At 39.8% G+C, this 21,704-nt stretch overlaps 2 protein-coding genes across 4 annotated transcripts in view; one reads left to right on the top strand and one right to left on the bottom strand.

Moving 5' to 3' along the window:
• The window catches only part of LOC148174044 (neuroligin-4, X-linked-like), a 146,224-nt gene extending 131,380 nt beyond the window's left edge, over positions 1-14,844 (top strand). For 2 of the 3 annotated variants that reach the window (XM_088037708.1, XM_088037707.1), the window contains 4 exons: positions 2,809-2,960; positions 7,528-7,646; positions 12,219-12,712; positions 12,767-14,843. In XM_088037708.1, coding sequence (XP_087893834.1) covers positions 2,809-2,960; positions 7,528-7,646; positions 12,219-12,712; positions 12,767-13,315 — 1,314 coding nt within the window. In that variant the 3' untranslated portion in view covers positions 13,316-14,843. Of the gene's footprint in view, positions 1-2,808; positions 2,961-7,527; positions 7,647-12,218; positions 12,713-12,766 lie in introns of all 3 variants that reach the window. The other variant, XM_088037709.1, reaches the window with a different exon arrangement.
• Positions 14,845-16,042: 1,198 nt separating this feature from the next.
• The window catches only part of LOC148174043 (neuroligin-4, X-linked-like), a 31,287-nt gene continuing 25,625 nt past the window's right edge, over positions 16,043-21,704 (bottom strand). Inside the window, exons 5-8 of the mRNA XM_088037706.1 lie at positions 20,881-21,268; positions 18,275-18,426; positions 18,102-18,217; positions 16,043-18,053 (exon numbers count right to left, since the gene is read on the bottom strand). Of these exons, the coding sequence (XP_087893832.1) occupies positions 16,150-18,053; positions 18,102-18,217; positions 18,275-18,426; positions 20,881-21,268 (2,560 nt within the window). The 3' untranslated portion in view covers positions 16,043-16,149. The remainder of the gene's footprint in view (positions 18,054-18,101; positions 18,218-18,274; positions 18,427-20,880; positions 21,269-21,704) is intronic.

Here is a 21,704-nt window from a genome sequence, read left to right as displayed (position 1 = left end):
GTCTAATTATTCATCTGACCAATGAATGATAGTATGTATTCATAGTTACCGATTTTCACATACTGTTCTGCTTCGAGATTGGCTACTATTTTTTTGTCTTAACTCGATTATTTTTTGAGCTACAAAATTTTTGTTTCAAAATTTTGGTTTAGAATTGTTGCCTCCATAAGTCTTTTTTCTCTGGGTCACGAATTCTGGGACAGTACTAATATTTTTACTATTATATATACATTACATTTAACTTCTAACGCGAACGTCCCTTTAAAATTTTGATTTTTTTTTATTTAATTTTGACCCGAATTATTAAAGTATTCCAAAATTTTGGTGCTGCGACTGTATAAAACTTAAATTATCATCTCACTTGGACAATTTTTTAGGTGTTAATTATTTTTCAAAAATATTTGTTAAAAATTCTAAATTTGCCATTGACAGATTTGTTTTGTTGCATGTGCTCCGGCGGTTAGATGGCGCTAATGTATGCCGCTCACGTTTGCAGCGCAGTTACTACATAATAGGAAGTGTGGAATTGTTCAGATCCTTTAAATTATAAACGGGAAATGAATTTTAAACGAACCCTGTTTTGTCTTTTTCTTCAGACAGGAAGGCAAAAATAAATAATTGACAGCCCTAGGGTATTTTTTAGCAGCGAATTCCATTTTTAGGACGTGGTGTGCATCAGGCTTTAGTCTTAGGCCGCCGACAAAGCCGCTTACGTTCATAAGTCCGTCGATCCTTGTTTGTCTCTTCTCGGTGAAGAATTAAAAAAAAATCTCCGTGGTAAAAATACGCATTTCATTTATATTACGTGGTAAAATGGATCGTTGGCTGATAAATAATTCAAAGCACATAATTTATTGGAAATGGCAATTAATTATTATAAACGGCTTTTAGGTTTTTGGTTGAAAATTAATGGATTTGTCACGTCATGCTTTGAGTTAATTTTCATATTTTAATTTTTCCCTCGACAACCGTAATAACTCGAAACGTCCGTTTAAAATTGAGTCTTCATTGAATTATTTCGACAGAACAGAAGACAAAAAAGGGAGAGTTTGTGTTTGTTTGCTTTGGACTTGCTAATTAAAAATTCCAAAAGAGGCGCGTCAATTAACTGAATCAACAGTGCCCTTCCGAAAAACAATTTCATTTTTCTCCGGAATGAGTGGACTCGAGTCCGGAAAACGGTTGAGTGTATTTTAGAATCATTAGCAACCGCTAGAATTTCAATCCTTGTGAGAGCATGATGGAACATGAAAACGCCAGTATTGAAAGGATGTTTGTAAACTCAAAGCTCTCTTGTCCGAGTTTTCCGGATAAGTCAGAGTGAATGCAGGAATTTTGTTAATTATATCGACTTTTTCGAATTTCGTTTCCGTAATAAATAGTGAATAAAACTCAATTTAACTAACCGACTCCCGCATAATTGGGCGTGGGTTGAATTTTGTAATTTTATCCCGGATCGCTGGATACCCGCCGGAATTGATTAACAATTTTCAACTAATAATGCCATTAAAGCCCGGAGCACTTTATTCAATATCCGCAAGACAACACTGATTAAAAATCGAAAAAATTTAACGACGTTGGAATTGATTCCATTTGCACGTGCCATAACCGGCCGCAATGTGACGAGCGTACTTTTCGCAATTCCACGTGGAGAATTACGCATAATTTGGCGCAGATGTTGTGGTAATGGACACGCTCCAGTCACGTCGTACAGCATGTGCGCCGTGTAATGCTACCCTTAATGGGAGCCGTGCACGAGCGGGATTAATGGAGAATTCCGAAACGGGAAGAGTCCAATATAAGGAAAATATTGTACAAAGTGGCTGCAATATGATCAGAACTACTAACACCACGAGAACATTGCAAAAACAGAGGCGCTGAAATGTGACGCCATAACACTTTGGCGTGACACTTTTAGTCGTATTACACAAAATGAATTTCTGAGCTCACTGAGCTCGGATTGCACGCGGATGCCAGATTTTGGAACTTCCAACACAAATCCAGAAAGTTCGCGCATCGAGGTTTCACTATAACGTTATTATCCTCAAGTACGTGTTATGCAATGATGGCCTGACGACGCCATGTTATTATGCAGCTTCCAAAACAAGCTGAAAGCTAAACACCGGAACCAAGGATGCTCATATTGAAAAGCTATTTTGGTATTATCACCTTCCGGGTAATGGAGCGAAGCAGACACTGTTTCTATCACCCCCAATACTGGGAGCTTTTGTATTTCAACTCCTCAGTTTTTGGAATTTCCCTCAGCGGCAGTGTTTACTGAGTGTTCTTTATAAAAGCTTAATCAGAATTCTTTAACTCAATTCTCGTAATTACAGCAACTTCAGATTCATTAGTGATAAGAATCAGTATTCGTATCTCGACCGGGACAAAACACTTCTCGAGAAAGCCACAAAAGTTTTTAATTGAGCTTTTGCGCAAGATGTCGCCGCCGACTGTGCATCAAAATCTCATAAACTCATCTCGCACGAAAGTTACAGCTGTTGTAGATTTACGCCCGACACGAATTGTTGGGAACTCCGGGCACGACTTCGTGAAGGATACATTTTTTTAGATCAACAGATTTCTGCCGGACGTCAAATTTGATCATTTCTTAGCGGTGGGATGATGTGCAGGAAATAACGCGGACGAGGAAGTTTGCGGCAGAAAAACTCGGTTTGAGGAGATTACAGCTTGAAGGATTTCTTCAAAGATTCAATTTATCCTGGAGCGAATTTGTCCCAGAAAAATGCAGAGGAATTTATAGCCATTAACATCGTTTCGTAATCTAATCGCTGCTTTTTGTTTTAGCGAATGGGGACGGTCCATGGCGAGGAACTTCCCTACTTCTTCGGCGCCCCCTTAGTGGACGGCTTCAACCACTTTCCGAAGAATTACACGAGATCGGAATTAGCCCTAGCGGAGGCTGTCATCATCTATATCGCAAACTTCGCTCGAACTGGGTGAGTTTGGGGGAATAAGAGCCCGCATTCAAATCACATCATTCAGCTATTTTGAGATAATCCGGAGTCGAATCGATTAAACTCGTTCTTTGTTGCGTATAATGGAAAAACTACAAATCGGGCTGTAGGACATTCATCACTGGCGTATCGTTTATAATTTCGTTTGATTTATTAGCAGAGGTGTGGAGAATTTATGAGTTCCCCCGGTTTCAAATAATCTCTTTACCTTTTTTTTGCGGATTTACCGAGAGATAATTGGAAGTCGGTCTGCTTTATGCTTTACAATGTAAAGTTTAAACCGGATGAGACTAAAGCAAACAGTTCTTATAACAGGGAATTACAAATTTGAAAAACTGAGATCTAGTAGAACAAAAAAAAACTGAAATTACCACCAAGAACAAAAAGTCTTCAGGGAGTGGTAAAAGTCTCCATGCAGATCACGCGACTTGATTGTTTACAAGACATGCTGAATCGCAAATTTTTAATGCCTCCCAACGGCACTTTGTTCCAAGCAATTTGAATTTAGTATCGTATTCTCTCAGTTTTAGAATAGAACACTTTGCAGACATAGTCGACTAGGATCTATTACTAGCACGGTTTTTGTTTAACAATTTCAACCAAACGCCTTTAGTTCAATTTTATGTCACTACTAAAGGGTGTTCTAAATATGCAATCTGCGACTGACATACAAGGCGTGCTTTTAGTGGTAAAATACACACTCAATGTGACCAACTTCGTGATTTATAGCATTCCATAATCATAAATCGTCGTGTTATTTGAACATAAAGGTTTAAATGAACATCAAATATCGACATTGCCTTTAACGTATGACGCACTTGGAAAGTCCTAGATGGTAAGTTTCACGTTCAGATTAGATCTAAGGAGAGAGGCAAGTTTCCAAAGCTTTTGACTATTGGACGTGTTGAAAAGCTTGTAAAAATTTCCCTGAATATCTATCAAAGCTTCTACGCATTACAGGGACGTAGTTAAATTGCGTAGGTTTCAAACTGAACAGTAATTAGCTAATCAGCAGATGGGACTGTTACCTCAGCTAAGAGAACAAAGTAATTGCTTTAAATGTATAAATTTCATAACTGGAAGTGTCGAATTAGGAAACCGTGGGCGCCTTTTGGTATAAAATCCGAACTGAGAGATATACGTGCGATTTGCATACGAGGGCGCTCTTTTAATCCGTCGTGCTTATAAAATATGAATTTAATTTATATTTACGCATCTGGGAGGTTTAAAATGCTAATTTTAGGTTTTCTCAGGTAATTCCGGCGAGAAGGAATAATGCTTGCGCTGTGTGATCCTAAGGGAAACCTCGATAAACCTGCCAGTAATTATCTCATCCCACTAGTTAATTAATTAAGACCGACTTTATGATCTCGGTTCATCTGTAATTTGATATTAATTAAACTTCCTAGCATCGACGATCTGCATTCGCACGTAACGAAGGTTCCAAGATCCCTTTTGAGTTGATGTGCTATTCTGAGTGATGTGTCGGAAGGTCTGAGTCGACTGTGTTAATGCGGATTTACAGGATCATCTCCGTTATTTATAAGTAAATAAATTTTAATAATACACCCCGAATAACTCTGGGCTCTATCTAAACTCAACCCCATTTCTAGGCAGCGTTACGGCGCTAACGCGTCGTGTACAATTACAAATGGCCGATCCCATTTCGACATTAAAACCTTCATCCAAAACCCTTTCACTCACTGTTCTCATTAAAACGCTCGACAGAGAAAAGAGCGACTTTCATCCCTCATCGCATAACTCAAAAGTTGAGACTCTTGCACCCCCCTATCTCTAATTGAGGATTTTCCCCGTTGATAATGTCGTCAAATATTTTCGGTTCGATCGGAAAGGTGAATACGCTGTTCATGCAAAGACGTGACTTGGAGGAAATTCCGTCTTTGTTGTCTCGAGATGGATAAGAAATCCCTAGGAATACACCATCTGAAAGGAAACTTCATACCAAGGACAAACATAAACAGGCGTCGAATGTTTACAAACATTGGCGGTGCCGTCAACAAATCCAAACACTGGAGCACGTGCGGTGTTATGCCCTCTTTAAGCCCTGCACGACTTATCCTAAATCAAACATTTTACGAATTCCACATGATCAGACAATAAATCAAGATTGAGGGGCGCTGCAGGCAATTTTTCGGAGCTCCACCATTCACTATTTGCACCAACTAGGACATAAATAATTTGATAAAAGTTGACAGTTTTTTGCTGCGGGGGGTCGGGGATAAATTTGATCAAATTTTTTGAACGAATTTAGCTTCGACATTATCGGGCCACAAAATATTTAGAGCATTTCAAACATTTTCAGAGGTGCTTCTCGAGGCTATAAATAATACTTCACAATAAAACAACTACCTTACATGCTTTGACAAATCATTTGGGATTACAGCCAAAGCAACGCTTAGGTGCTTAGGTACATGTGTTTCTACAGAAATGCAGTTTTCATGAAGAGGATTAAAACTTAAACATTACGTGCGTATGATCTAAATCGTGGAGATTTCCTGCCGAATGCCACAGAACCAATTACAAAACTGGTAATCTTGATGCCACGATATTGGAAAATTGATAATCTAAAACGTACACCAAAATAGGAAAAACAGAATCAGCTATCACCTTTGTTACTGCAGATCTAAAATACGACTCGTTAACAAATTTTGAAAAAAAAATCTATGGGGGGTATCTGAAGTCAGTTTTGCTCCATCACAAAAAATTAAAATTTTTACAAAATCTTTAAAAGTTAACAAAACATGATTTTTTTTCAGTTCATATTCTTTGTCATGCAATTTCTAAATGACAAGCGTGTTTAACACCGCGTTAGAAAGCTAAGATCTCACCTTTTTTTACGACATTAAAAAAACAAAGTAACAATTTACAAAATCTTTGCAAAAAAATATCGAAAAGTTTATAAAACCGTTCGTTTTTTTAAATATCTCGGCAAAACTAACTTTCCCCATGACTTCTATAGTTCATTGGGCAGCTTATTTAATTACCTTTTCACCGGTGTGTTATTGAGTTTCATGATTTTGCTAATTGTTAAGCAAAACTGAAACAACAAAACTGAACGCAGTCCAATTCAACTTTAGAAATGACTTTCCACAGCCCCGGCACAAATTTCGTCCAACATTTGTTGGCTAGTGTAATTAACCATTTCAGCGATTTTACCATCTTTGCCTCGTGTAAAGTCAACAGAAGAAACACATTTAATCTGGATAAGTGTTCCAGCTTTCCTGCTGCCACGGACGCCGATGGAACGGACGCAAATTGAACGCCAAGGATTACAGACACCAAACTCGGTTATTCGACATGTTCTTACCGATTCACCACAATGTAGCTTGTAATGGCGCAGTTAACACCAAAACTTGAATATAACGCGTATTGTGTCAGGGAATCGCGAAAATCAATACGAGCTTTCATCCGAATATCCGCAAAGCAAAATTGAGCCAAAAAATCGCCATGAAAGTTAAAATAGCGTAACAAAAAATGTAGGGGCAATTTAATTCAAACCCACTCATCTCCAGTAGTGTTATCCTTAGAAACATACTTGTTTAACATGCAGTAGTGTTTTGAAACCTCAAAACGAACACTACACTTGACGCCGATAGTACTCAGAAACCGACACCAGCAGACATTGTAAAACTAAACCATTATAACGATATTATTTTTTTGTAATTATTTTATTCTTTTTCCTGAGATCTGTTTCGACGGCAAACACCTCTGTAACCTCCGACGAAGAGTTCAACCACGTTTTACTGCAATGTATTTTCATTAAAGTGGTCTTAGACGAGATATGGTGCAGTTTACTCTTTGTCCAGTTGACGACTTGGAAGAAGTAGAGACAGCGAAATTTAGACGGATTTGCATAAGCTATGCCCATGAACATTGTTCGTTCTGTACAATACGGAACTAAGTCGTAAATTACAAGAGTTCTATAAAAGAGGAAATGCACTGAATAACTTTTGATACCAATTTGTTGACCATGAAGCTGTAAAGCTCAAACAGATTCGTTTTGTCCTATGAACGTTAGTTTAATTAGTCTGAGAAAAGTTCGTTCATTGTCGTTCCCTTCCAAATCCTGCCTGCAAGTATTAATTTATAAAGTGGTCAAACACGTATCAGTTGATTGATTTATTAATACGTCGAAAGCTACACATGTCACAACTAAACCCAATTTCGAAGCACAAAACAATTCCCTCCGAATCCAAGTCCGAATCGACTAAATTCAATTAAATGACACACATCAAACGCCGGCGCCGTTCTATTATAAACTACCCTTTTCTTGACGTCAAACCTGATTAATTAGAATCTTGCAAAAGCTCACTTTCAACCGAAAGCTCTCAATTAATACGCATGAAAGCGCCGTTCCCACGTGTTATCACCTCCAGATGCGTATCTTTATGGTAAATGAACCCCGTTTCTTCGCCGCCCCCGGGGGTTGGAATAAACGTGGGATTATTGTTTTCGGCTGTATTCGATCCATCGGTGAATTGTGTTTTTTAGTTGCGTCGCATAAATCTTATTGGTCTTTTCATTGCAGCAACCCGAACGAGCAGCATAAACAAGAGCCGGTGCTCGCCGCCTCCAGGGAACGCAATAGGTTCCGGTCCATTGTATGGGATGAATACGATTCTGTCCATCAGAAATACCTCGAAATAGGTAAAGTATAAAAGTCGACGAAGCGCTTTTTCAGCGCGTTTGTTGGTGTACAATTTTGTATCTTTATGTTATTTTTAAAATTCCGCTCAGCCGCCGCCGTGAATAATTACGGGGAGTGAGGCGACGGGGGAGTTAACAAATCAGAAAATCAAGATAGGATTCCGGTAGGCGAGCTGTATAATCGTCTTCGGGCCGTTTAAATTGGCTGCAGTTAAGGGAGAAGACGGCGCTGCTAGACATATAATAAATGATCTCGCCCAGGACAAACTTTGAATATTGATGTCCGAACGTTCGAGACACTTCACTCCATCCATATGAAGTACGACCTTTTGGAAATAGATTTTTTAAATTACCATGAAATGTGGTGGAAGAGGGTTTGTTTTATAATCCTCGCTCGTTTGATCGATGCAAGCCCCATTTTACACACTTTATGCATTGAGTTTGAGCTGCATCGGAAATTTATGAAGAAAATTTCCACCATAGACGCGTTATTAAGAACTACCCGGCAGCGAGAAAACTTTGGGTGTTTTCAGAGAAGAAAAACCGGCAGGTGTTGCCGTAAATCGCACCGTGGACTGGTTTAGGAAGGACACGAGACTGAGTGCATGTTAAAAATACATTAAGCGCACTCACCACTGCTAAAAGCTTTCGGACGCGCGGGAATTTCATAGCATTGACCCCCGTGCCAATTATTTACGGCGGAAGTTCGACACTGTTTATTCCTTCAATGGAACATTCCTGGGACGCAATTCCTGCTAATTGTTTCGAGGAAGAGCTCGCAAACATCTCAGGTGCACCGACAAGCATTCCACTGCATTTGGTTACTTGCAGCAAGAATTCCTCACTTTCTTTGCGCATCGTCGAAGCTCACTTATCACATATCGTTTGGTATTCCGGCAACATACCTCCATAGAACGACTGTTTGCCTTACAGTTAGACTCGAACATCTTTGGCGCATTCCTTCGAGCTAATAAAAATGAAATTGCCGGGTTTAAATCCCGAACGACACTAATTTTAACCAAAGGATCAGAAATCAAATATCCCGGTTTGGAGTAATTATAATTCTTCCTCGTTCTCTTGTGCAAACAGTAGTCCACTTCCTTTTCTAATAACATGATGCTGTTGAACCAAACTAAACAAATTCGCAAATCCTCGTCTTCTTCCTGTGCCCGGAAGGCATATTTCCCCAAAAAATGCGAATATGCCGACGGAATCAATATTTAGCTTCGACATAAATCGAATGAAATATCGTTCCCGTGGTTGCGACCATTTCAGAACAGATAAGAACACATTTGTTGTATCTGTTTTATTATTTAACTTCCAGCGACGTTTCGCTTATCTTCATACCGTACATATTGTGTTCGCCCACGCTACTTCCGAAACTATTTAGAAGCTTTTAGCGGTAATCCTGCTGTGGTCCTTAGTAGAATCCCTACGAATCGAAGGTCGGCCCAACACAGACTTTACTTTCTGGACTCTATTTAAAATTAAATAATTCACTCTAGTCTTCCAACGAAGTTAATTCGTGTAATACTGTTAGGTTGAGGGAAAGCTGAAAATACTGGCGTAGCGTTGGGAACTGGAAAGTTAGCTTATGTGAAAAGTTTTCGGAGATGTGTTCTTAAGGATGCTTGTGTAGTCGTGATTCATTTTTAAGTACAAGTTTAGCTGAAGCGAGTTCGGAATGCCAGGAACTTATGAACTAGGATCGGCTCAGAGAACTGAGTGTCTAATTAAGAGGTAAGATGGAAAACGATGAGGTCAGTGGCATTTTCAATTTCTTGATTTTCGTAACGAGAGAATTTGAAATATTCATGAGAAATACGTTAAACGCCTGAGAGGGTTTTGATAAGTGGTAGAAGGAGAGAACTACGCCGACGTCATTTCACGCTTGATTTGTTAGCCATTAGCTTCTCTTTGAAGTTATAGTGGAAGAAGATGGCCGTTATCGCCCCATCTATCTTCGAATTGCTTACCTATCGCCAGAGATAATCGCATTATGGACCCGCCAAATTGGACCAGGAATGCCACAAACACAGACGCCATGCCACTGATACATATCACAGATTTTGTGTGCAAGATCTAGCTTCTTTCTTAGCTTCATAAATGGAAGTTAGCCGAGCATTCACCGGCGATTAGTGGAGGGCGCCGTTAATCATAAGCAAACACTGTCTTCGCCCGGAGGGTTAATTTCTCTTGCATGTGTACTAGACGTGATTTAATTTCGAATCAGGTTCAGAAGCACCAACTGTCGATCAACTTGGAAAGTTTGCGTCTATCTAATTTCAATTTAAGGAATAGCCGCATGTGTCGCCATCTGCGTTGCCGTGACAGGTCGGAATGTTGCAGACTCACGTCTCGCTTTGTCTTGGTTTCCCCATCACGAACAAAATCCAAAGAAAAAATGAAAAAAAACTGTGCCTTTTCGTCTAGGATTGGTCAACTTTTCAGACGACTCAAACCGCAATAATCTAATCAAAGTCTAACTCTCAGTCGAGCTTTGTTGATGATGAGAAATTTTAACGTAATTTTTAGACGAACACTGGGAGAGTTCAATTGCCGTGCTCGGAATTCAGTTGTCACAACGTTTGTACTCTCTTGATAAATAGGTAACCGCACTGGTTTGGACTTGATAAAATCTGCTGCACGGAGAATACCTACATAAAGGCTGTGATTTTAGTTTTGGTCACTTTAATTATCACCTCTTTGCGATGATGTATGATGACAAGAAGAGCCGCCATCTTGCGCCGGTAATTACTGCTCTTCTTAACGTGCCTCGTGCAAATGTCTGAGGATATCCGAGATGTATGCGAGTGAAATGATCGCGCTCTGGTTATAAATCTGCTCGTCCCCGAGGATCAACCACGTGCCATCTCTCTTCATCACTGTCTTTTCTCTTCGTTACGCCTCGGTGCTGGAGATACCGCACTTATCTGCTATTTAAAATGCGCTCGACGACACTCACACACAACCACAAGACCGCCGCCGCTATCTCTTAAGCTGAATTAATTAATGCACGGACAAACACACAACCGAACACTAAAATGTACAACTTTGAAAAAGTCATTGTCGGAAACACCAAACGGTATTTCTGCGGTGGTTTCCAATTACTTTAAACACCTCGGTTTTCCAGCCCTCATCTATCGGAAGGACAGTTTTCCGTTAAATAAATTGGTACAACCTTCCAGCAGTTCATACAGCCACCGCAATGGTTACAGGAGGTCATCAACTAACAACCACAACATCCCGCTGTAACGCCTCTAAATAATCTCATGGACTGATAGGGTAAACAAGAGTAATGCTTCACTTAGGCTTAATAGCCGGATGGTCCACCTCTCAAGAGCAGAAAAAACAAAGAACTTTTCTCCGTTATGTTTATTTTTTCCCGGAGAAGTCGAATAAACTTTCAGGACCCTTTGGATATCCAGCGCTTACAAAAACTTGTACGCAAATACGGCAACAGTCGCTACGAACAGCCATAACGCAATCGAGAAGGTTTATATGCAAATTCAATTTTTTTCGTATGGAAGAGGGTGAGCTGCCACCAGACAATGAAATATTCCCACCGAAGCGTATTATTCGCTCGATGAGCGATTTACCAACATACACTTCAATTTACAACCGCGCCGAAAAAAATGTTAAAAGAAAACTTTTGATCAACTCCTCACCAAGTGACACTGCATAAATCACGAGTTAAGGAATTTCGAATTTTTACCAGCGAACATGTACCAGTTCGCATTAACGGTTATCTAATTTGTTTGGCAGCCGTGACGCAATTTCTGTCATGTAATCGAATTTTCAGCTTGGAATCCGAGGCAATGTTTCAAATTTGTATGTGCAAAGTTGTAAGCTAAAAGATCGCGTTATACTGGAGCTGAAACTGAAGTAATGAATGTAAAGGATCTGAAGATGTGATTCTCTAATTTGGTGTGATTATTTAACCGCTGCAGTTGTATCTACAACAAAATAGACTCTTCGTTATTCCGTTTTACTTGCGTCTTAATTAATGCAACCAAAATTAAATGTTCTCGAGACAGATGTGCAAAAGAGACGGAATGCGACGGAACTGAAATTAGAGCTCGTGGCCATTGTGTTTCTAGCATAAATTGGTATATTTAACCGAGCTAAAACCGTTAAGACTTAAATCATGATTTGCGGAGCAGCTCCTTTCACGACCTTCCTGGAAATAAATTAGTCTTGCTTTAAGTGTTGTTGCCAGCGCAGATAATCCATCATTACTTTATAAAAACATTTTCAAATTCTGCACTTGAGACCATAGAATTCCTTATCCTTCGTAAATAATTGGCCGTCTAATTATACATGCCAACTATCTAAGCCTCGAAAACTGAACTCGTATTTCTGCTTTCATATGAAATCCTTCGTTTATAACCGGCTTTACCGTTTCGCTCAAGAAACAGGCAACTGATTCTTTCAGTTCAGCAGCCACCGTTGCACCAAATCCCCGTCCACCTGCATCTAAGCTCTCTCACATTTCCGCCCTCATAATTATCGTTCCTGCTTATCCTTTTTAGGTAGCTTTACCGTATAGTTTATTCCTGAATATTTTTCCAGGGATGAAGCCCCGAATGAAGAATCATTTTCGCGCCCATCAATTAAGCGTATGGTTGAGGCTAATCCCGGAGCTTCACCGGGCCGGAATGGAAGACGTCGTGGCCAGACACAATCTCTTCAGGAATCACAATAACGCCGACTTATACGATGGAGCCGTGCGTCCGGATCCTTTATCTCGAGTCAGTTATTACGACCCCACTATGGAGCTTTTCCGACGACGACCCAACTCGAGTCTGACGAGTTTAGACAGTCCGACGACGATGGATACTATCGTGACGACATGCGTAAATGTTGTGTCTTCAGGGAATTTCAACCATCAGACGTATGCTAACCAGAATACTTCAACGGACACGTTAGCTAGTCTGGAAGCGGCGGGGTATGCGGCGTACAGCACGGCGCTCAGTGTTACGATAGCCATCGGCTGCTCATTACTCATCCTCAACGTGCTTATTTTCGCCGGAGTTTACTACCAGAGAGACAAGACGAGAATGGAGGTAAGAATTTCTTCTCCTTTTATCGTCCGTTCGTACTAAAAATAATCTTTGAAGGTAAAGTCGTTGCAGCAGCAGCAGAGCCGCAACCAAGCGACTTTCGAGACCATCTCCAAGCATGGGCACTACCACATGGGCCACTCGCAGAGCGCCAACGTGATCGTGGACGTCGAACAAGACACTTCCGCTATGATCCTGGCGGCCAACGCTCAGCACGAAAGCAGCAAGCAGCATTTGTGTCCCGGCAACATGGTGTCGAACACCCTCAAAGCACCACCCCCAAGTCCTAGCGTGATGCTCCAGAACTGTATGACCCTCCCGAAGAACTCTTCTATGCACGTTCAGAACTACGCCGGCGGTTGCATGACGCTCCCGAAGAACACGGCGTTGATGAACAACACCGCTTGCGTCATCGCAGAGATGCAACAACAAGGCTTAGTGCAGCCACCTAATGGAAACGCCACAATGCCAATGGCCGTTCCGCGACCGCCTCCGCCCCCGAGGACCAAAAGTCCGCCCGAGAGTCAGCCGCTGCTGGCACACAACGCCGCTCCCAAGAGTGGCATGCGAGTGCCGCAAGCGGCGATGAGTGAAATGCGCGTGTGATAACACTAAGTGCTGCGGACGCGACCGTGTAAGCTGGGCCTATTTTATGGCCTCATTCCTAAGAAATTGTACATAATAATAACGAAATTTATTATGAATGTTTATGTGTATAAGTGTACAATACTATTTTTCGATTGTTTCCAAAGTTTATTGCGTTCGAAAAAGTGAATTAAAGTTTCTTCTTGTTTGGGGCGGCTTATTTTTTCATTCTGACGAGATGGTCGCGCCTTGTGGAATGAACAAATAAATCGAATGTTGGAAATTCGGCGGCGTAACTCAATTTGTCTAAGTTTGTAAGAGGGCTAAATTTAAAGTTTTAAATCAGTTGCGAGGAGAGAAAGTCGGTTGTGGGCTCCTTAAGACCCGAGTTCACGACACGTGCGTAAAAATCAGGAAATAAATTTGATTCCAACGCCACCGGCAGACAATCTGATCTACGACAAAGAAAGCACAATTTTTGGTCAGTATAAACTATAAATTTTGTTTTGAAATGATATAACTCTATTATAAGCGGCAATATTTAATTACATTTTCAAAGTGCCACCACAAACATTGAACCGTATTTTCAGCCATTCATTGTTTTATTTACCTATAGTTCAAATGTTAGTGTTGGAGAAATCTCCATATTTATTACAATCATCAGAACAAAATAAATATTTAATTAACAAACAACAGACCTATATGAATTTGTAGCAAGTCATTTAACCCATGGCTTGAATAAATTACCAAACACTTATCGAGCATCGTTGGATTAATATTGTCACATGTCGTGGACCCAACTCTTTCACCTCCCACATGAAAATTGAAACAGTTATGCCTCTGAAGACCTCATATAGGAATCGTTTCATGTTATCCTGTTATCTTTCTCGAATCTATATCACGTTGATGATGACCGATATCTATCATAGTTAATTTTTGCTTGGACCGAAAATTTTTAAATGATTCAGGTGATGTACCGCCGTCAGTATTGTATCATCTAACCGAAGCCTTCCAATTCCAAACCCTGATGAGCTTGAATATTTAAAAATTTCCCGATAGTTTAATTACGAATTACTGCCAACTAGTAATTTTATACTCAACCCCTATAAATGACTTGTGCCAAAAACTCTGATTATGTGCGCCGAAGTTGTTTCCTCTACAGACTGGAAATGTGTTAAAACCAGTGGACAATCTCCGTAACAATGTATATAAAAAGTGTAGCTCCGTTTCAAATTTCAACGAAAAAACTTATTCTTAGTCAAATTAGGTTAATTACAATCAGCGATTTTTAGACATTGTATATATTACCAACATGCAACCATATAACCAAATTTTTCGGTGAATTTTGGAACCAACTGTCGGAGAACCGTGCCAGAGCGCTACCTCTCCACGTTTCAACGACTCGTTAACAGATGTTTTAAATAATGTGACACATTAATTATTAATAAAGATTAATTACTAAAAATAGTCCCGTTTCCTCTTATGAATATTCCATTATTTCCAAGATCACGCTTTTATCTACAAATTAGCAAAGCAAATTTCCTCTCTTCCGATTTAATTCTATGTTAATATTGGATTTATGTTCGTCTCGTGTTGTTGGCTTTGCAACTGAAACTGCCGGCTTTATTACAGAATTTCATATTTTTCACTCCTTCAATTAACGACTCGCTTAACAAAATACGACTACTTTATCGCAAAGTAAAGGCCCAAGACTCGTTCGAAATTTAACGACCGATAAGCCAGAACATGTCCCTTGACGATCTGAAGGTAAGTGCAAAGTTTCCCCCATCGCAACTTGGACACAAAGGCAAAAACCGAAACGACGTCTTATCGACGAGGTTACTGAAAGATTCACCTTCTGCACAAGCTGAAACAAGAACAAAAATTGCAGGTAACGAACTTCAAAAGATCAATTTTGAAATTCCCATCTTGTCGTTGCGCTCGTGTACAAAATCGACCTGTTGCCACGCTCAAATTTCACTAGAACTAAACGTAAATTTTAAAAGAGAGACATTACTTTCTAACTTCTTTTTACAAAAATTCCGCTCTTTCAAAACATTCTTGGTACGGGTCATAATGTACAAGTCGTATGTGGAATTGTTGCTTCCGTCACGCCCACAGGAAAAATCCCATCCACTGCCATTTCCAGCAGCTTTATGTAAATGTGTGTGCGTAATGGTTTCAGTAATTAGATTTCCTTTTGTCCATTAGTGACGTGATCAACGTGAAAGGTTCAGGTACGACGTGTGTTCGTCGGAGTCGATTTCCCGTGAAATGGTAAACACGGATGACAAAAAGGGCGTAAATTGGAAGCAGCCAACAGAGGGACTTTTATTTTATTTGCTACTTTCCCCTTTTACTCAATGTTAGAGACGTCCTATATCAGAAACCAATATGTATGGAAATCAACCGATCGAATCTCGTGAAAACCTACGTACATAGCGTTTACGCGACTGTTGGAAATGCTATTTTCAAGATATCAGGAGCCTTGTCCTTTTGAGAATGTCACCGTTCGGTTTAAAATTCCGAGCGAATGTGTACTTTGTTGTAGAAGAAACGTGTAGTAAGGGTAGAATAGGACATTACTGTTAATGCTCTCGTTATTTTATCCTCCATTATTATTATCATCGAGACCATTATCAATAGCATAAAAGATAATACGAGTTCAACACAACAATAACTTTTCAAAGGCTAAATCCGACTTGTTTCACATTTGATACATTGATTATGATTCCCATAAACCAAAAATAAAACTCCTTTTTCTTTTTCTTTTAAGATGCACATACAAAAATGGCGAACACAATAAATACTGTATTACAAAATACTGCTTAACTTAAAGCTCTACTTAAATTAAGTCACATCCGTTTGACCACCGTACCGGTGTCGGATTCCTCCGACGGCGACTCCGAACTTGAAGACTCCTTCGTCTTGGTAGGAATCTGCGACGGCTTCAATGTGTTTTTAACGTTGTCTTCCGCTAAGTTAACTCGTGGGATGTTCTTCTTTGGATCGCTCACGTTCCGCGCCATCGTCGGTTTGATTATCACTTTAGGTTCCTTCTTAATAGGATGATGAGGATCCGTTGTGATAATGGTTTTAGTGCCACCCTTCAGTTTGTCATAAATTGGCTGAGTGTTTAACTTTAAACTCTCTGATGAGCTCAACTCATTTTTGTTAAGTCTGGGAATCAAAGGTCCCACATAAAGATTGTTACAAGCTACTTCTGGTTCTGGCGACGGTGGAGGTTCTTCCGCGAGCATAGGTGCGGATTGGCACACAGGAGATTGCGTGGAGGGTTTTCTGGATAGAGTGGAAGTCGTCCGTAAAGGAGGAGCTGGGGGGAGTTTCCCAAAAGTCTTGTAAAGTGGAGAAGGCAGAAGACGACCCGTTTCTGGAATCGGTGAGAAAAGATTCGTCACGGGCATCGAGCGTCGCTTCTTCGCCAAAGCTTCTCGTGTGGGATAATCAGGAAGAACTTTGGGAAAGTTGCGTCTTTTGATTGTCAGTAAGGACTCCTCTGGAGTCAGTGGAAGTTTCACTGGTTCCTCATCGCGACAAGTGACACTAACATCGGAGTAAGGATCAAAAGTCTTCAATTTTTTTATGGTGTTGAAGTCGTGGACTGGATCCGACTTCGAGTGCGAGTGCTCTATTCGGATAATTTGAGGCTCCTGTCGAGGAAACTTTAAATTAATGCTGGTTGTACTCTTCCTCAGTTCTTGTTTTGGCAAAGGTTCCACCACTGTGAAGTCCTCCATGGTCAACGATCGACGCAAAGTACCATCGAAATTTGGACGATCCAGACTCTTGGTTAGTTCAATGGGGTGTTGAGCCAGCACGCTCGGCCCGCGTCCTGAAGGAGTTGCATCAATTGCTACAGAGATTTTCTCCACGTGCTTCTTATTCTGTACGGGAATACTCGACGATTTGACTAGAGGAGGTCGAGCTTTTGGTGGTGGTTCATTCGGACTGACTGGTCTAGTAGGACTTCGCCCGAGCGTTGAATTATTGTCGTTGGTTTTTGTTTCTTGGGACTTATTATCGTTACTCTGTCGGGGACGTCTTAAAAATCTCGGACTGTACTTATAAACGATTTCGTTTGTAATCCAGTCTCTGACTTTGGTATGTGCATCTATGGTACTGCTGGACATTTGTCGAGGTATCTTGAATCTTCCGCTTCTGCTGGACTTCACCGCTTCGTAAGTATCATCACTCCGCTCTGATTTCGTTACAATTTTCATGATGTTGCATCCCGAGTCGACTAATTTAGCTTCAGCTTCATCCGCCGTTGTTGGTGCTTCCTCGTTTTTTGTTTCTACTGTCCTTTTCCTCTTTCTATAGCACATCAAATATAGGACCACAAACAAACAGAGATTTGAAAGCAGGAAAATCGAACACATGGCGATTGTTACAGTCGACGAAATGCCTCGACTTTCTGGCTCCACGGTTTGAGGGCGATCCGCAGGTCCTTTGACCACAGTGCCATACACGACGTTCCCCACCATGTTATCCGGGGCGGAAGTTCCGCTAATTTTAACCGTTCCTTGAACAGGATTATACGGTTTATAAAAATTCTCGAACTTGTCTAGATACGAAGTGCTCTTTCTCGGCGGCTGGGTGAGAATCCACGGAGGTTGACTTTTTGGTGGCGTCTGCAGAGGTCTCATTTCCGTCTTGTTCGACGTTATATCTGGAATAACTTCATTCCAGAATTTCATTTGATCGTATCTGTAGTATCTCATTCTATACGGCGGAATTCCTGCAAAATTCTAACTTGAAAATTTGTCATTTTTTCCGCCTTCCTTACCCAATTGTAAATACCACTGTTCTGTGGAGTCGAACGGACGCCAATCGGCGTTGAATTTAATCCACTCGGTGCTGTTCAGCGTGTAATATTCGTTCTTCCGTGGTATTTTCGGATCGCTACAACTCAAAACAATAAGAAAGGAAGTTACGAATACGAAGCAGTTTTTTACTTACCCAGTATAGGCGAAGTTGGTAAAATAAGTCATGACTACCTCGGAAAAAAGCCGCTCTTTCTCGGTGTAATGGTCGTTGAAGTGAAAGCTCGACCCAACCAGCGGAACTCCGAAAACGTATGGCAACTCGTCCCCGGTGCACGTTTTGTCTCTCTAAAAGCATAGAAATAGATGACTATTTATACTTAGACCCAATTATTGCAGTCGGAAGCGCAGTAAGACGTGTTTTAGCGTTTCCAGAACGGTTCATGTTTACAAACGCGCTTAAAATTTCCGTGCTCCAGACAGGCCCTTGCAGGCAATAAATATTCCCTAGAGCAAAATATTCAACAGACAAAGTGTACATTTTTCACTTCTTGTAATGAAATTCAAGAAAATCCGACTATAATAATGAAATTGGGTGGTTAGTTAGCAAGTTTTAATGACCAGATTGAACTAGTAGGATTATTATTTGTTGTTGTGAATTTATAATACTTTAACATATTTAGAATCAGCTACTGGAGCTCATGTGCAGATTACCAATGGCGCACTCATTGGATAATATCAAATTATTTATTTAACAAATCCTTGTTCAAGCTGCATTTTCGGGATCATTAGTTTGTAATGCTTAGAAGTTCAGGGTTTATACTGAACCAGCAACTGTGTTATTTATTCTACTAATTATTCTAGCGTGTCACTTTAAGCTACTTTTCTTATTATTCTCATGTTTTCAACTGAAGTCTTTTTATTTAAGTTTTCAGATTTTACATCTATACAAAGATAACTTAAGCATCTAAACATCGCTTAAAATTGTTGTTATTAAAACAATAAGGAAATTTAGAGAAAACAGTGAAAATGAAGTTCTAAATGTAGTTACTAAAAAATCAAAAAAAGGAATTTAAAAATTTTAAAATTTAAAGACTCTATTTCTCAAGTTTTCACTGTTGTAGTTAGAATGTTCAAATTTCTGTTTTGCTAAAATATCAGCGGTTCTGACCAAGTTTTATTTCTTTGAACTGAAAATCTAAAAAATTGAGAACTTGATGCGATATCGAATAGAAATTGAGAGTCCTAAACCTTTAAGCAAGCAAAAACTAAAAAGAAATCTGAAAAGTTGAGACAATTAGAAGCCAAAAATCAGAATCAAAATTCTTAAAATTCATAACAAAGCCCAAAATTAAAAAAAAAATTAAATTTGTGTAGTAATCGTAAAAAAATAAGTGTGAACACCCAATTCGTACCAGTAGAATACAAGATTTTTTCTACAATTTTAGTATTGCAAAATTATTTCAAAATTGACACTGTTGGAATTTGAAAAATCGGCGCGAATATGCGTAAAATATAACAAAAGTCAATAAATCTTCTAATAATCCGAAAGTAGTAAACTGGAATTTTGAGAACCAAAGTAGCTAACCCTCGTTACCCATTTTAAATATCCGAGAGTGCTAAAGCTTTGCAGTCCATGGATCAAAAAATCGAAGAAAAAACTGTAAAAACCTAAAGTATCCTAAAGAACTTAAAATAGCAAAGATTTAAAAAAATCCAAAGAAAAAAAATGTAAATGAAGCACTTCCAAAATCCAAGAAATTTGATGGATCTGAAGGATCTAAACCACCTGGATATGAAAGAAACCAAAAGTTATAAAAGTAGTTTCAAATTCCAAACAATTTAGAAAGTGGCAAACTGTGTTAACCTGTTGCATATTTTGCAATAACATCCCGAATAAATATAGCCACATTTTAAAAACTTTATTACAAATTTTCCGCTCTAGTTTGCAATCACTGTCGCCAATAAGAACCTCTTGAATGTCAAGAGCGCAATTGATAGAATTCTTCGATGACTTTAGAGAAACTATTAAAAAAGCTAGAGCCTGAGGTCGCTTTTATCGTGCACGTTGACTTATTCCCCGCCATCAGATTACGTTAGCAAACACAACATCGTAAAATGTCGAGTCTGCGACTTTACTATCGCCGCTAACCAGCAAAACTGCAAAAACACAATAAATGTACACCTCCCTCGAGTACACAACTCCAATTTAATCAACTCTTAAGATCAACCAACTCCGCAATTCTCCAATCATTGTTATCAGCGTAATTAAGATTCTCGTTCGTAATTTTTTGACGAACCCCTGGCATCGCCTAATTACCCTGCTCTTTCCCTCTTAATTCTTACTGGTGTTCCCCCATGAAATAATGAGCCTGAAACGGGTCAGTCGAGGACGAAACGATATGATTTGTTAATTTGATAGCCCCGTAAAAGATGTCCTGAGAGCGTTCAAAATAATTTTAATTTAGTAAGTCGACTTTTGGAATGAATTTACGCGCCATTAAACTTGCCGGCTTTATTAGAATCGTAAAGAGCATGGATTACGGAGAAGTCTTTTAAGAATGGGCATCAGCGTTTGCAATGAACACTCGGATAGATAATGCGACACCTGGGATAGGTAACGTCCTTAGTCGATACATAGTGCACGCTGGGGATAGAACGGAATTTTATCCGGGGTTGGAGCACCGGAAATTTATCGCAGATTGAAAAGTGAATCAAGTAATTCGCCGCAAGAAAGCGAATCTAATAGATTGCAGCAGCAGCAACCCGCACACACAAATTGTAAAAATTTTCACAACTTACAAGGTGTTCCTTTGATCGAGTCTTATGGGTGAACACGTAGAAAAACGAGCCTTTATTCACCGCGGAATGGTACTTTCCCATTTGTACCATAGGTGCCACAGTGCGAGCATCCGACAAGATGTCCAACAGAGCGTCTCTTGCCAGCGAGGCACGATCTGGCTCGTGTCCGGAGTACCTCTCAAATCCTTCGTCCTCCAAACTGAACTCTGACCTCGTATACTCTTCCAATGTCCGGGTGAGACACAATTCAGGTTTCATTTCGCATCGCGACCTCAAATACCTCCTCAATTCTTGGTCGCGATCCTTCTCCAACATCCCAAGCTTGAGTGCATCGGCGGATAACAGATGGATGCTTTCTAGCTCGGTTACGCCGTACATCACTTCGAACCTGGGGAATTAGACACGAATTGATCGAACATTTCATAACGTCATAAATCTATTATGTGTTATAAATTTTCTGAGTGGATTTAATCACTTTTTCTCATGATCAGTTAAGCAAAGACATTACTACAAGTGAAACTATAGCAGAGCTCATTACTATCGGTCCACTCATTAAAAAGTTAAGTTGGCAGCACCTCTTAGTGATTTTTATCCGTAACAGTTGACAGCGAAAGCGTTTGACCTTGGGGCAACAGTGGCATGCGTAGATGTTAATCGTCTTACGCAAAATTGCCAAAACTTGTTAAATCTCCGTTGAAACATTTTTTTAGCAACAAATTTTTAATTAATAATTGATGAATACAGTCAACTTTAACAAGGTGTTAACCTCAAAAATTGACACTTTCAATTTTCCCCTAATTTTCTCCCTAAAGAATTGAAAGCCT

Source organism: Gnatocerus cornutus, chromosome 5, assembly GCF_029298725.1.
Source record: "Gnatocerus cornutus isolate USDA-ARS CGAHR chromosome 5, icGnaCorn1.1, whole genome shotgun sequence".
In the NCBI taxonomy this organism is placed as follows: Eukaryota; Metazoa; Arthropoda; class Insecta; order Coleoptera; family Tenebrionidae; genus Gnatocerus; species Gnatocerus cornutus.
The sequence above is the reverse complement of the archived record's forward strand: the minus strand, read 5'-3'. Positions and strand labels throughout refer to the sequence as shown.